At 35.9% G+C, this 15,090-nt stretch overlaps 1 protein-coding gene across 2 annotated transcripts in view; it reads right to left on the reverse strand.

The window, feature by feature from the left end:
* Nucleotides 1–9,495, reverse strand: part of LOC107742588 (canalicular multispecific organic anion transporter 2-like) — a 36,923-nt gene extending 27,428 nt beyond the window's left edge. Inside the window, exon 1 of one of the 2 annotated variants that reach the window (XM_016555627.1) lies at nt 9,239–9,495. In XM_016555627.1, the coding sequence (XP_016411113.1) occupies nt 9,239–9,271 (33 nt within the window). In that variant the 5' untranslated portion in view covers nt 9,272–9,495. The remainder of the gene's footprint in view (nt 1–9,238) is intronic. The other variant, XM_016555628.1, reaches the window with a different exon arrangement.
* Nucleotides 9,496–15,090: the final 5,595 nt, after the last annotated feature.

The following is a 15,090-nucleotide window of genomic DNA, read 5'->3' on the forward strand; positions in this document are numbered from 1 at the left end:
GTGTGTGTGTGTGTGTGTGTGTGTGCGTGTGTGAGTGAGTGTGTTTGAGTGTGTGTTTGTTGTCGAGGAGAGCAAACCCAGATCCACCAACTGATATATATATATATACTGCACTCACATGTAAACGTCCACATGACCAACACAACATGCAAAAGAGTTCAAGAGAGCAACGTAAAGAGAATGCAAAGCAGAAGATTTTCCACCATGGTTGTACGCAGCATCCCTGCTAACAGGGAACGTTCTCTTAATGTTTTTTTAATGTTATTGTTTTTAAATGTTACTGTTTAAAATGTTAGGATAAAATGTTTAAAGTAACGTTTATGGAATGTTATTATAACTTTGTTAATATTTGATATACATTCTCATAATGTTGAGAGAAAACGTTCTGAGATCAACGTTCTCTCAACCTCCTTATGATGTTATTTCTACTTCTGAGAAACGTTTTTGTAACCTTTAAATAACGTTATAATCACGACAATTTTAGCATTCTTAGAATATTAAAAATAAATTTTAAATAACTACATTTTAGGTGAAAATGAAGTTAGTAGAATGTTGTAAGAAACGCTTTTGTAGCCTTTAAATAACGTTCTGATCACGACGAAAACTGGACATTTTAATGTTGCTAGAATATTAAAAATAAACTTTCATATATTGCTTTATTTTGGGTGAAAATACAGTTAGTATAATGTTACAAGGAATGTTTTTGTAACCTTTAACATTCTAATTATGACAAGAAAACTGGACACTTCAGCATTTTAGAAACATTTCAAAACAACACTCCCACAACGTTTCTGTAAGCTACATTTGTAGCCTGCGATGCATGTAGTGTTGTAACTGAAATGCTGCATATATCTGACCCTAGAGCACAAAACCAGTCATAAGTGTCAATTTTTCAAAATTGAGATTTATACATCATCTGAAAATCTGGAATCTGAGGGTGCAAAATAATCTAAATATTGAGAAAATCATCTTTAAAGTTGTTCAAATGAAGTTCTTAGCAATGCATATTACTAATCAAAAATTAAGTTTTGATATATTTAACACTCCCACAACGTTTCTATAAGCTACATTTGTAGCCTGCGATGCATGTAGTGTTGTAACTGAAATGCTGCATATATGTGACCCTGGAGCACAAAACCAGTCATAAGTGTCAATATTTCAAAATTGAGGTTTATACAGCATCTGAAAGCTGAATAAATAATCTTTCCATTGATGTATGGTTTGTTAGGATAGGACAATATTTGGTCGAGATACAACTATTTGAAAATCTGGAATCTGAGGGTGCAAAATAATCTAAATATTGAGAAAATCATCTTTAAAGTTGTTCAAATGAAGTTCTTAGCAATGCATATTACTAATCAAAAATTAAGTTTTGATATATTTACGGTAGGAAATTTACAAAATATCTTCATGGAACATGATCTTTACTTAATATCCTAATGATTTTTGGCATAAAATAAAAATGTATAATTTTGACCCATACAATGTATTTTTGGCTATTGCTACAAATATACCCCAGCGACTTAACACTGCTTTTGTGCTGCAGGGTCACATATTTGGATTCTATAAACAACAGACGATGTGTCCCTGTCTCTCACACAAAGCTTGCTGAAGGGAAGAGCAGTGTTTCTCACAGGCTTGCGAGTGCTGACGTGTTCTGAGCCGCACCTCCAGCAGTCCTGATCCAGACGGCTCGTGTTCACTTCTGCAGGAAGGTCACCTCGATTCATCACGATCAGTGAATTCAGCGCACCGAGCAAACCAGATGAGGAACATTCCTTCAGAGTTTACATGTTCGGCTCTTTTCTGAACCTCTGGAGGCACTGATATCTCATTACATGCATTAAGTTCACGGCAGAGAATCAGGCTAAGCCCGAGGACATCACAATTCACAGACGAACACAGATTATAGTGACAGGAAAGATTGTGCATGCATTTTTGTTTTAGTATGTCTGGCCTTATAAAGAGATATATGTTTGTATGATTTAAAGGCTGAGTGTTTCTTAAGTAAAGAATCCTATTATCCTAATACTTGGGGAGAGGCGACAGTTAAAACACACAAAATGTATGTTATATATACAGATTGTAAATGTATTTTGAGACTGTACACTGCAAAAATGTTATTATTTTTATATATATATATAATAAAATAAATAAATGTAAAAATAAACCTTAAACCTTAAACTAAAATCTACAATCTGAAGTCTAAATCTAAATTTTTTTCTTAGTAAAATTCAAGTAAAATTTAAAGTTCCAAGTTGCATACGATTCTTATATATATTTATTATTAATAGTATTATATATTAATAATGGACCACTTTATAATGTATAATATTATAATAATGGACCGTGTGATGCCATGTTTGCACAGTTATCAACATTGTAAATCTAGCAGTATTTTTTAATTTCCAATCCTCAGAGCGAGCTTGTCCTTCTCGTTTAGATTGCACAACAAAGCCACGTCGGGACGCGATGTTTACCACACATTGCTTTGACACAAGCAACACTCTTCTTTTACTGTAAAAACGCTGTTGCAATCTCACAATGCCATACAGTGTTCTCAAAAACCCCAAACCACACAGAGAGAAAAAGCACGGTTAATAATTAACTGGAACTGTTAATATCTTCACGCTGTCAGCTGCAAACACTCACACACTCTGAGACACGGATGATACTGTAAATAAACCATAAACATCTGCAAACACGCCCCACTGATCAGAAAATAAGTATTCAACTGTATTGTTAGACATCAAGCTCTCCATAACACATCAATCTAAACATGCATTCAGATTCAGACCATGACTAGCGAATCAAGCCGACTTCAACAGAAAGTGTGACACGAGAAGCCACTTTTGCTTTCCAAACATAGCGTGGAGCACCGTGTTTCATTCCCAAGTTATCATAAGACACGGGTGATGAGGAAACCCGCATGAGGGGGATTTCACACGGCTTTAATGAAGAAGCGAAACCTAGAAGATACATTTATAGACACAGGTTCTCTCATTTCCAGTGTTAGACGCGGGTATGTGGTCTTATAACAGCACAATAATTAGCACGTGTCTTAAAATGCACCATTAATGGCATCAAATAAAAAATGCATCCCCTATTTACGCTTCATTTCTGCTCGGTGCATCTGTTTATATCAGCTAGTAACAAACCGGCTCGTTGTGCTTGCTCAACCCTAAGCCATCATACGTGTTGCCACATGTCGAGTTACATCAAGTTTTACTTCACTAGAAAGTAAACAGGAGTTTGGGTCAAGAGACTGCTATCTGTCATGCTTCTGTCTTTCTGGAATGTTTTCAATAATATTTGTGCATGAAACCCTTAAAAAGCTCTTTGACAGGTTTGTGTTTCCTGAAGAAAATATCAGAGCTCACAAAAGAACGCTGTTAAAGATTTAGATACACTTAGGTTTCATGCTTTGCTTCTGTATATCAACACAGTAAATCATTTTCAATATGCATTCAATAATTTTATGTATTGATCATTAATGTCTAAGAAAAGTAAAGCATTAACTGCTCTCATGGCAAAAAGTTGGACACTAGAAAGTGTGCACTAAACAATGGGACGCTGTTGACTCTGATGATTATGTGGATACACATTAAAAACTCACTGGGATTTTTCAATTACATCAGTGCATATCATTTGTTTTGTTTATAATGCATCCGTTAAAAAGTACACTGCCATCATCAATTATATGCTCATCTTCTGTTTCCGGTAACTGATTTTAATGAGTAGTTGATTCTGTACTTGTTGGTTTTTACAGTGCTCTGGATAGTGTGCCGACTACTGAGCAAGGGAGCTAACTGAAATGCAGTATAAAGGTGTCTAAGTGTTACATGATACAACGAAATGGTAACATTTCAAAGTTACAAAGTTACAACTCTGGGTAAGTGAGTGACATCAGGTTATCGACAAAATGATACATTAGTATAATATACAGACTGAGACTCTTCATACAACAGCATATGTATGATTATTACTAGGAATACACAATATATCAGTTATCAGTCAGACAATTATGAATATTAAATTGTGCATGCTCATTTCTTTTATTCTTACATGTAGATTACATTTGCTGTCATCTACCACTCTCTTACAGTTATAAAATGCTAATAATTTAATACAGTTAAATGTAATATTTTTAAAAAATCTCAAAATGAATATAAATTTTTTTTAATAGTGTACATTGTTTTGAAACCTGAATTCACTGATTTATTTTTAGTGATTTATTTTGAATTTATTTATTAAGGCAATGTAGAATAGAATTTTAATGTCTAAAATAAAATATTTTTATAGAAAATGTAATGAATATAATATTATTCTTTATTTTGAATAACATAATTATTTTATAAAAAATAAAAATATTTAACAAAATATATTATATAATATATTAAATATCTAAAATATGTTTAATATCTAAAATAATTACCAGCAACCTGATTGGCCCAAAATTCTTATGCTTATCACACATTCACCATAAAAAAATCTCCCGATTGACTGCGATTATTTCACATCATGCAGCAGTTTCATGTTCAATGTGGACAGACGAACTGCTTTTTATTCTATTTCAGATCCTGACATTTCCAATCGATGCCTTGGAAACATATTCCGCACTGCAGCAATTATCTCTGCTATAAAACAGCAGCTTTCTTCAGTGGCTTTGCTGTCCCTCATATAAACAGAGCAGTGGCGCTGTTCTGCAATGGCTGCCGGAACGAATGAAGATGTTCGAGGACATCTGAGGACACGAGCAGTGTGTGCTACACAGAATGTAGAGCAAGCAGGAGAAACGGAGATAAAAAAGGAGTGGGAGAGAAATGTGTTTCACTGTGTCTCATGCAAAAGAGCCGCATCAATGAGATGCAACGAGGAGCCGCTGCCGTTACCTTACGTGACCCGCGGCTTCTGAGCAAAACTAATCTAAATCTGAGTGAGCTGTATGCAGCCAGACTGTGGCGTCTCAATCTATACAGTAAGACCAGCTACAGTCGACACCGACTGCCACACAGGATTCATAAGAACAGCTGCATGCAAAAAAATGATGAAACTGTCTAATATGACAGTGACTAATGCACATCTCAGTATTTAATGACGGCATCCCATTAGCTTTGTAATACAGACCTTAGATGAGGAAAGTAGTATCAGTGGACTCAAATTGATGGCTTAATAGCAACAATACAGTGATTATTAAATCTATGATGTATGACCAAATATTCTCCCTTATCTCAAAACTTAAAATTATTTGCATTAAATATTCCTGCAGGTTTCAAGAAGAGTGCGATCCAACAGCTAAATATTGTGATTTAAACCTAAAAAATAAAACCTGGAAATTAAATGTGATTTAATAAGAACATTAAAGGGAAGTTACAGAACTGAGACTTTTTTTTTTTTGACATATTCTGTTGTGTTGCAGTAAATGCAGAATAATTTCACAACACCAGCCTCAAGCTTCCTCCGTCTCTCCAGATCACTTTAGCCACAGGAAACTGATTCTTGAGACGCGGTAAAGATGATGATAATTCATAATATCATTATCAATCAGATTGGATTTTCTTGAAAAATATTCTATATGTGACCCTGGACCACAAAACCAGTCATAAGGGTCAATTTTTTTAAATTGAGATGTATGCATCATCTGAAAGCTGAATAAATAAGCTTTCCATTGATGTATGATTTGTTAGGATAGGACAATATTTGGCTGAGATACAACTATTTGAAAATCTGGAATCTGAGGGTGCAACAAAATCTAAATATTGAGAAAATCATCTTTAAAGTTGTCCAAATGAAGTTCTTAGCAATGCATATTACTAGTCAAAAATTAAGTTTTTATATATTTACGGTAGGACATTTACAAAATATCTTCATGGAACATGATCTTTACTTAATATCCTAATGATTTTTGGCATAAAAGAAAAATGTATAATTTTGACCCATACAATGTATTGTTGGCTATTGCTACAAATATACCCCAGCGACTTAACACTGCTTTTGTGCTGCAGGGACACATATATTTGTTTATTTTTTCTAAATGTGGCATATTAATGATATCGTTGATAAGTATGTTTATTAATATGGTAACACTTTATGTATAATGCATTGTATAGTTGCATTAATAATCACTGTAACCAAAGTTAAAATGCAAAATAATATTTGCAGATTTCTTCTGAAACTGGTTGCAAGTTGTGTTTAAATGCATTATACCTTCTAAAGGTGTAACAATAAGTGTTATCATGTATTATAAATGTGTTTATATTTTTTCATACAATGCATTATAAGAAATAATTCATGCATTAAACATATTGTTTATTGCATTATATATAAAAGCTTCAAGTATACTTTTTAATGTTATTATAACATATAAAAAGTAATGGAAAAATATCTTTTGGTCTATTGAAACCTCTTGTGAGAATATTTGGCATGACTTTTTTATCTCATATTAGGTTGCAGTGAAGACAAACACATGTTGTGAGAAGCAGGAGGTTGCAGCAGCATGAATGAAAATGAAAAAAAGAATTGATTTTTGCACTGGCGCATCATGTTTTGATCCAGGACTCAGTGATCAGTGACTGACATTTCCAAACCGAGGAAAGTTCCAGCCCTTTGTGTTTCTTCTTAACCTACATAGTGTTGATCGTGTGTAATGCTGACTGACTGACTGACTGTACGGGCCCCTCGGAGAGTCTAATGACCCCGAGAATAAGCCTTCACTGTGTCTGTCTGGCTAACTAGGCCACGCACACGGATGCTATTACCTCCAATAACCTCATAAACAACCGACATTTCTCTCAGAAGCTGTGACGCGGCCCGACCCCGAATAAACCACCATGAACCCAGGCCAGAGGTGAGCAAAATGTCACACCATTTGGAGAAAAACATGCCATTACTGTTACTGGAGGCTGCAGAACGTGATGCGAAGCCTGACTCGTTTCTCTGAATCACTTCATTTCAAAGAGCCAGTTCAAAAACATGATTCACTGTCTGTTTGTGAACACATAGGTCCCTAGAATCTCATTGTGGGCTCTAAAATGTTCATATAAAGTCATTTGCAGATGCATATCAATATATTATATTAACACTATTAATATAGGTATTTATTGAAATCTCATATGTGTCAGTTGCAGCATCACTCAGCTCTTTTCAGAAATTTTCAAGCTAAGTATAACTTAATTTACATACATTTGCAATGCTAAAATAATTTCATTCTCAATGTTTTTGCATGTGTTTAGAAAAGGCTATATATATATATATATATATATATATATATGTTTCAAATGTGTACATAAGATACAGTTCTTAAGCATATTCCAGTAGGTTTTATTTGTGCATTGTTCTGTTCAAGTATTAAAGTCGCCCCGACAGTGATTCAGATTCAATCCTCGGATTCAAATACTTGAGAAGAGCATGTCTGATGTTCAGTTCAACGAATCACTGAGCTGCTGACTCTATGAACCGATGAACCGATTCCGTTTAGTAATTCGTAAGCAATGTTGTGATTAAAATGATCCAGCTCCGAAAAAAATGATTCATCATGATGACAACTTGCATGTTTCATCTTGCAACACGGCGAAGCAGTGAATCTGTGGCATTTGAAAGATAACTCAGCTAACAGGGAACGTTCTCAAAACATTAGCACTGGGGCTGAAACGACTAGTCGACACTATCAATAAAAAATTGCGACAAATGTTTTTGTTGTTGAATAGTCATATGACCTCATGTAAGAGCCTGCAATAACGCGGTTTGACCAGCGGTGGGAAAACAGCAGTTAAGAAAGCATCTGATCATAGCGATGTGGATAAGTTTGCACCAGCTCTGCAATCGACTCTTCAGTGACGTCAAGTTTATTTATATAGCGCTTTATACAATAGATTGATTTAAAGCACGCAGCTTTACAGTATTAAACAAGAAAAAACAGGGTCAATCACGCAGAATTACAGTCAGAATTACAACTTGAGTTTCTGCTATAAAGCAGCTGTCCAGTGTGGAGCTAGTTAATCATAGAATCTTTTTATTAGTGAATGCACAAATAAATAAATAAATAAATACTAATAAATAAAAATCATTTCACCAAAGTGAAAGCTTGCATAGATTAAAGCTTGATCTAGCCTAGGACTGTTTTGATTATCATAACCCTATACGGTGTTTTAAGAGAGCTAATGTTGTGAATAAAACAATTTATGAAAATAAAATGTCTTAGCACTTTATTTTATTCCATATATGACTTACAGAAGGAGATGTTAGGCAGAATGATGCATCATTCAGTCAGTCAGTTATTTCTTCACACAGTTCAGAAAGTCTCTGTCATCTCAATTTGTGCGCCAAATACTTGCATTGTAAAAAATAATTAACTCAGTATTTTACCTAATTGTAAAAGCAGAATAATAGAACAAAGCCTACTGATTAACTGGTGAAATAATCAACGATTAGTCGATTAATCGTTGCAATAATCTCAAAATAATCGTTTGCTGCAGCCCTAACATTTGTATACATCATTCATGAAACATTTTAGTTGTGCGTTCATCTAACTTTAACTTTACGCTATTTCTGAATGTTTTTTGAATGTTTAAAAAGGTTTTCTATGCGAACGTTAGAGTAAACATTAAGGGAACGTTCTATTTTATAATTGTGCAAACATTAGGAAATGCTTTTTTAAAAAGTTACGACTAAAATGTTTCAGGAAAACGTTCAATGAAAAATCTCTGAATAATGTACTAAGGTTTTGGAGGAACTAACTTTGAGATGAACTTGCCAGAACGTTAGATGAAGCTCTGAGCATTTAATTTTAATTACAGTCAAAAAGTTGACCATTTTATAAAAGCATCCACAAGATTAGTTTTCCCTTCTATTTACATAAAATTTAAACATTCAACATAACATTCTTTACTATCATTTTGCAAAACTATTTTAAACATTTACATAAAACTGGACGTTCAATGAGAACATTAGCAAAACGTTCTTAGAACATATTTTTGTTAGCTGGTAAGATTAGTGATTTTATTTGCACGACTGTTACTTCTAAGTCACAGTGACATTAGTTAAGGGCAGGTCTGTTATTATTTATAACAGCTGCGTTACGTTCGTTACGCGTTACACCGCGGCTTAAAAGACTCGCTTGGCTGATGCAGTTTAATGCGTGTCAAGGAAACAGAGCTTCTTATGCATGCATACGCTGCTAAACACACCCAAAGCTCGCGGCACGGATGTTTTCAGTATGCGAGAGTTGATGAGAACTTACCCAGAATGTGAGATTGCCGCATAAGTGCTTCATCGCTTTAAAACGGAGCTCTTCCTTTTGCCGAGAGGAGGATGTGGCTGCTTTTCTCTGCTGCGCTTTTGTTCCTGCATGCAACTCAAACACACGCTCATACGCGCACGCACGGACGAAACGAAGCGCACTGCATCGACGGCCAGCGGATAAACTGCCCGGTTCCTAAGCCTCCTCCCGGGGAGCGCGTGTGACGTCCGTTTCGGCTTACCCTCTCCCCCTCGGTACAGACAGACAGACAGACAGACAGCATGAGGCTGTCGTGGCTCGAGAGGCCGCCCACTCTGTGCGTTTCTGGCACGGCCGCACATATGCACGCGTCTACTTCTATCTAAATAACAATTTAGAATTTAGCATTTTTTTGTAATGCACCAATGCATCCACAAAATTAGTTCCCCCTCCTATTTACATTTACAGAAAGTTAGACCAACGTCCAGCTAAAATGTTTCAGAAGAGCGTTGCATGACTGGCTAATTAATGTTTTGAGAACGTTATACGTTGACCAGATGTTCTATTAACGTTCCCGAAGAACTAACCTTGCCTAAAGGCATCCATAAAATTAGTTTCCCCTCCTATTTACCTGCTTTCTTGACCCAAAAGTTTCCCAGCTGACAAAGAACGTTTTGCTAGAATTAGTGTTGAATGATAACTATTTCATAAATGCTCTCCATTTTAAAAAAAAATGTTTTTCTTGGTTGTGTGAACGTTACTGAAAACACTGAGGGAACGTTACAGGTTATCATTTATGGCAAACTACTTTTAAATGTTATTTGAACCATTTGAAACTGTAAGTTAGATGAACAATGTATAATGTGCAATTCACATTTTGAGAATGTCATTAAAGGCCAAATAACTTGTTACGTTACTGGAAGAACGTTTGATGCTTCAGGAGGTCAGACATGCAAACATGTCCATTTTTCTAGGATGGAAAAGGCTTTACTTTGCCTTTTATTGCTTTTATAGTGAGCAATTTATATTGTGACTATCCCCACCTCTGTCTGCTATCTGGGTTTATGAAGCCTTTTTTTCTTGTGGAGCCATTGAACGATTAATGTAGGTGATTTTAGAATTTACGATGCTTGCGTACATTGTAGACAAAACCACACACACATTTGCATTATTATAGCTGATAGGAAGAGAACACTACTTACTAGACATTAATTTGCATTTATGCCTTCAGGCACGTACATAGCATCATATTCATACAGGATCTTTGTTGTCACGGATCTGTCAGTGTTGAAGAGCATTTAAGGAAAGGCCTGTGTATATATGTATATAAGGCCTACGGTTCTTAATGAAAATGCGTCACAGCAGAGGATCCATCAATAAACATCAGAACTCATGATTAAAGGTAACGCTCGTGAGCCAGCAGTGTAACCGATTGTGATGAATGAGGTCTCATTACACGCATTAAAAGCCGTTCCTCACGCTGGAACAGCTCATCTGCTCCAGAGCCAAGAGAAGATGAGCACAGACAGGCCTGCGTGCCTTAGAGATCCCAGTGTTCATTACCTCCATTATTCTTCCTTAATGCCCAAAACATGCTTTCTGCTCTTGTATGTCTTTAGCAGAACTGAATTAAGTGAAGGGCAGCTGAAACATTAGACATCTCGTCTGCTCTGGAGCAAAACTGCTGGTGGTTCTGCTGCTCTGTAAACCCTGAGAACATCAAGCTGACTGAAGCACACTACAGCAACACTAAAGCATCTGTCTCAAAGGCAAACACTACACAGTCTAACTTTAGCTCATTGTGACTCAGCACAGCTGGGAAAAGCATTAAATATCTTCTGTTTCTCGTGTAAACAATGATGTGATGTTTTTGGGTGTTGTGCGCCCTCTAGTGGTTTCATAAAGAACTTACAGTTTTTCCTCAGTCATCCTTAACATTTGCAAATGAACCATTTCTCGAAACAGTTTGTACAAACAGCGCCCTGCAAAAAGCCTGTCAAAATACTTAGTTCATCTCTCAGAATGAAGCTTAATTTTTGATTAGTAATATGCATTGCTAAGAACTTCATTTGAACAACTTTAAAAGCGATTTGCTCAATATTTTGATTTTTTTTGCACCCTCAGATTCCAGATTTTCAAATAGTTGTATCTCGGCCAAATATTGTCCTATCCTAACAAACCATACATCAATGGAAAGATTATTTATTTCACCCTTATGACTGCTTTTGTGGTCCAGGGTCACATATGTGTATAAACAGAAATAGAAAAAAATTGTATGTACAGTTGTGGTATTTAGATGGAATAGAATAGAGGAGGAGACTGGATAGGATACACAGTTACGCTTTTACTGGTGCTCTGACCGCATACATCAAATTACAGTACAGTGTCATTGTGATATAGAAAAGAAAAAGAAAAGACAATATGCACACACTGTATATATGAATACATGTGTGTGTGTGTGTGTGTGTGTGATGTGTATGTATACTGTAAAATCAAGTGTAATATGCTTCTGTAAGTGTAAAAATGCTACTGTATGCTACTGCAATATAACTGTAAGCATTAAAGTAAGTATACAGCATTACAGTACAGTGCACATTGTTGAAATACATACCTGTTCTGTCTGTGTAACTTCTGAATGACTGAGGTCACAGTTGTTCGCCCAACATTCAGCTGCACCCTTCAAAAAGTCTCAGCCATTGTGAGGTCACAACTGAGAACATGCTCCACTATAGCAGCCCTTATTTCATCAGAAACATGCCTATGCTTTTGGCCTCTTCTAACTCATCCTCTGTTTTGCCTCCCTACCCTTCCACCACACATCTTTATTGCTCTTCTTCTTCCCGGCTCTTAACCCTGTTTGTTTCCTTGTCGTTCTTCTATTAGAAGAAACTGTAACTGTGCTGTGCTTGGTCTATATATGCTTTCCAATTGAAGAGAGAGCTATTTTAGAGCTATTACTTGCTGACCATTAATGCTTTACATGCCTCTTCAGTTAGTGAAGTTCAAGATTCACCTGCAGTTCAAGTTCAAGATTAAACATATTTAATTAGAAAACTGATTTTTTGTAAGCTGTGATATCAATCATCAAAAGCCTTAAACTAAAGAATGCTGGAGCTGAATGCATGCGACACACGATGCGAATCTCAGTTTGTCCTGTAGCTGAATGAGTCCACTGACCACTAGATGGGACTCTTGTCCAGACTGATAACACTGTAACTGTCCTCACACTCAACAGAGGGATTTACTGATGCAGTACAGCAATCACATGCACACTGTTTAGCCAGTTTGCATGGTTGATTAAGGGTTACGGTTTGAGGTCTGTGGTTGATGGTTTTGTTATAGGTAAGTTGCGTAAAAAGGTTTTGAAATTAGGACAAACAGATAGATAGATAGATAGATAGATAGACAGATGGATTGATCAACAGATTGATGCAAACTAAAAAAGAATGGATGCATAAATAGATGGATAGATGAATGGATAAACAGATAGATGGATGGATGGCATATAGCAGATAGATGGATGGATGATGGATGATAAATGGTTGGATAGACGGATGGCTAGATGGATGGATGGATAGACGAATGGATGGATGCATAAATGGTTGGATAGACGGATGGCTGGATGGATGGATGCAAAAAGGTTATGATTTTGACTTTTTCTCTTGCAGCTTGTCTCACAATTTGAGTTCATACCTTGCAATTCTGAGTCAAGAACAAATGTCAGAATTGAGAGTGTGCTGAGATCGTCACCGTCACCTGCGCCATGGACACTTTGATGCTTCAAAAAGTTCATGAAGAGATTGTAAAAGTAATCCATATGAATGCAGCAGTTTAATAAAATCCTCTGAAGAGACGCAAACGTTTTTATATGATAAGCAGATTTCATATAAACAATGATCAACACGCATGCATAGAGCTCATCAGATACGGTCACTGGAAGCTCAAACATGCTTGACATTCATGTTTATTCAGCGTCTGTTGAACAGATTAATCTAGAATAACTCCTTGGTTCGTAAGCTCTACAGCTGCATTTGTATGCAAGACAGATTCTCTAGAGCTGTCTGCAACATGAATGATCTTCATCATCTGCTTATTTCCCGAATCAATACAGTGAGTCACAGGAGAGAAAGCGCTCGAGCGTCATTGCAGAGGTAGTTTTGTGAATATAAAGCTGCTGTCAGATAAGACATTGGTCTTTGAAAATATGAATGAATTGCTAACTAATGCTGTGTGTCAGTTCGAGTCACATTTATGCTTTATGCTGGTTCTGTCGCCTTTGGTGATGCTTTTATCCAAAGTGCACTTAATACACAAGCGGTCATGGTTCTGATGGGAGTTGAACCTGCAACCTTTCCCTCTTTACAACCCAGATCTTTAACTGTTAAGCCAACCCAGCACTAATGAATAAAACCGTTTGTTTTGTGTGTTTTGGTTTCTGAGTAACTCCACATCATTAGTTTGAGCCTCCAGTGGCTCATATTAGAGATGCATGATATTAAAAGTTAATATTTTCATGGTATTATTCAATTTATAAAATGTGCAATTAAAGTGTAAAATTGAATTAAAATTTGTTAATTCAAACAAAAATGTATTCATTAAAATTCAGTTTAAAATGTGTACGTTGTCGAAATACATTAAAAATAAAACAAATTAATTCAATTTAAAATGTATATTTAATTTAATATTAAAATGTATTAATTAAAATGTCATTAAAATTAAAATGATGCTGAAAATACAGCTTTGATCACAGAAATAAATTACAGTTTAGCAGATATTCACATAGAAAACAGCTGTTTTAAATTGTAATAATATTTCAGAATTTTTCTGTATTTTTGACCAAATAAATGCAGCCTTGGTGAGCATAACAGACTACACAAGGAAGAATGACAATCTTTATCTGTAAGACATCGTTTAAGAGAAGAGAGAAAGAAAAAATAACTAAATAAAATAAAGCAATAATAATAATAAAAACAGCTAAACAATTGTTCAAATTATCTTCTTCCTAAGACTATGCAAGAAAAAAAAAACAGTATGTCATTCTTTTTGTTATTAATTTGCATTTAGAGACTCTTTCAAAGATTCCATTTCTAATAAAAAGAAATGACATTTTGGAAAAAAAATGCATTTAACACGTAACAGCCTCAGCGACCTGACGCGAGGGAACGACTCGTGCTGCTATTGGCTGACGCTCAGAGTGGGCGGGGTGTAGTCCGGTGACGTGAGGGAGTGACCTGCGCTGCTATTGGCTGATATGCGCAGTGGGCGGGGTTTGAGCAGCCAGTCTCGGAAGCTGTGATTTCCCCCAGTCTCAGCTATGAGCGCACGGTAACGCGTCGCGCGCCGGGAGAGCGATGATGATGCGGCGGAGCGTCTGATTCTCAGCAGCAGCGACGCACACAGATGCGGAGAAGAGAGAGACGCGCCGCTGTGCCCTGAGCTGAGCCTCTCACTGCGCTGTTTCTGGCTGGAAACAGAAGATCTGCTGTTCTGCGCGGATTTCCTGGTGAGTGCAGTGCGCTGCATGACAACATTATCATCATCCTGCTCAACACTGACGGATTTCTGTAATTAATAATAACCTCAGGTTACTGCTACTAGCCCACCTTAAACAGCACTGCAGAATAATGTCCTTATGCTGCAAATAAAACGAAAAAAACAATAAAAAAAAAATATTATTTATTAATACAAATTCAAGAGTTAACATGAGCAATAAAAATACAATTTATAATACTAAAAATATTGTTTTTCTTATTCTCTTAGTACAGCGAACTGAGAACCGAACCGAATGAATAATAATAATAAATTATTATTAATATAATTTATTATAAAAAATTATTGAGCTCGAATTTTTTTTAAATGAGTACAAATCATAT

Source organism: Sinocyclocheilus rhinocerous, unplaced genomic scaffold (genome assembly GCF_001515625.1).
Source record: "Sinocyclocheilus rhinocerous isolate Xijiao unplaced genomic scaffold, SAMN03320098_v1.1 scaffold706, whole genome shotgun sequence".
Classification (NCBI taxonomy): Eukaryota; Metazoa; Chordata; class Actinopteri; order Cypriniformes; family Cyprinidae; genus Sinocyclocheilus; species Sinocyclocheilus rhinocerous.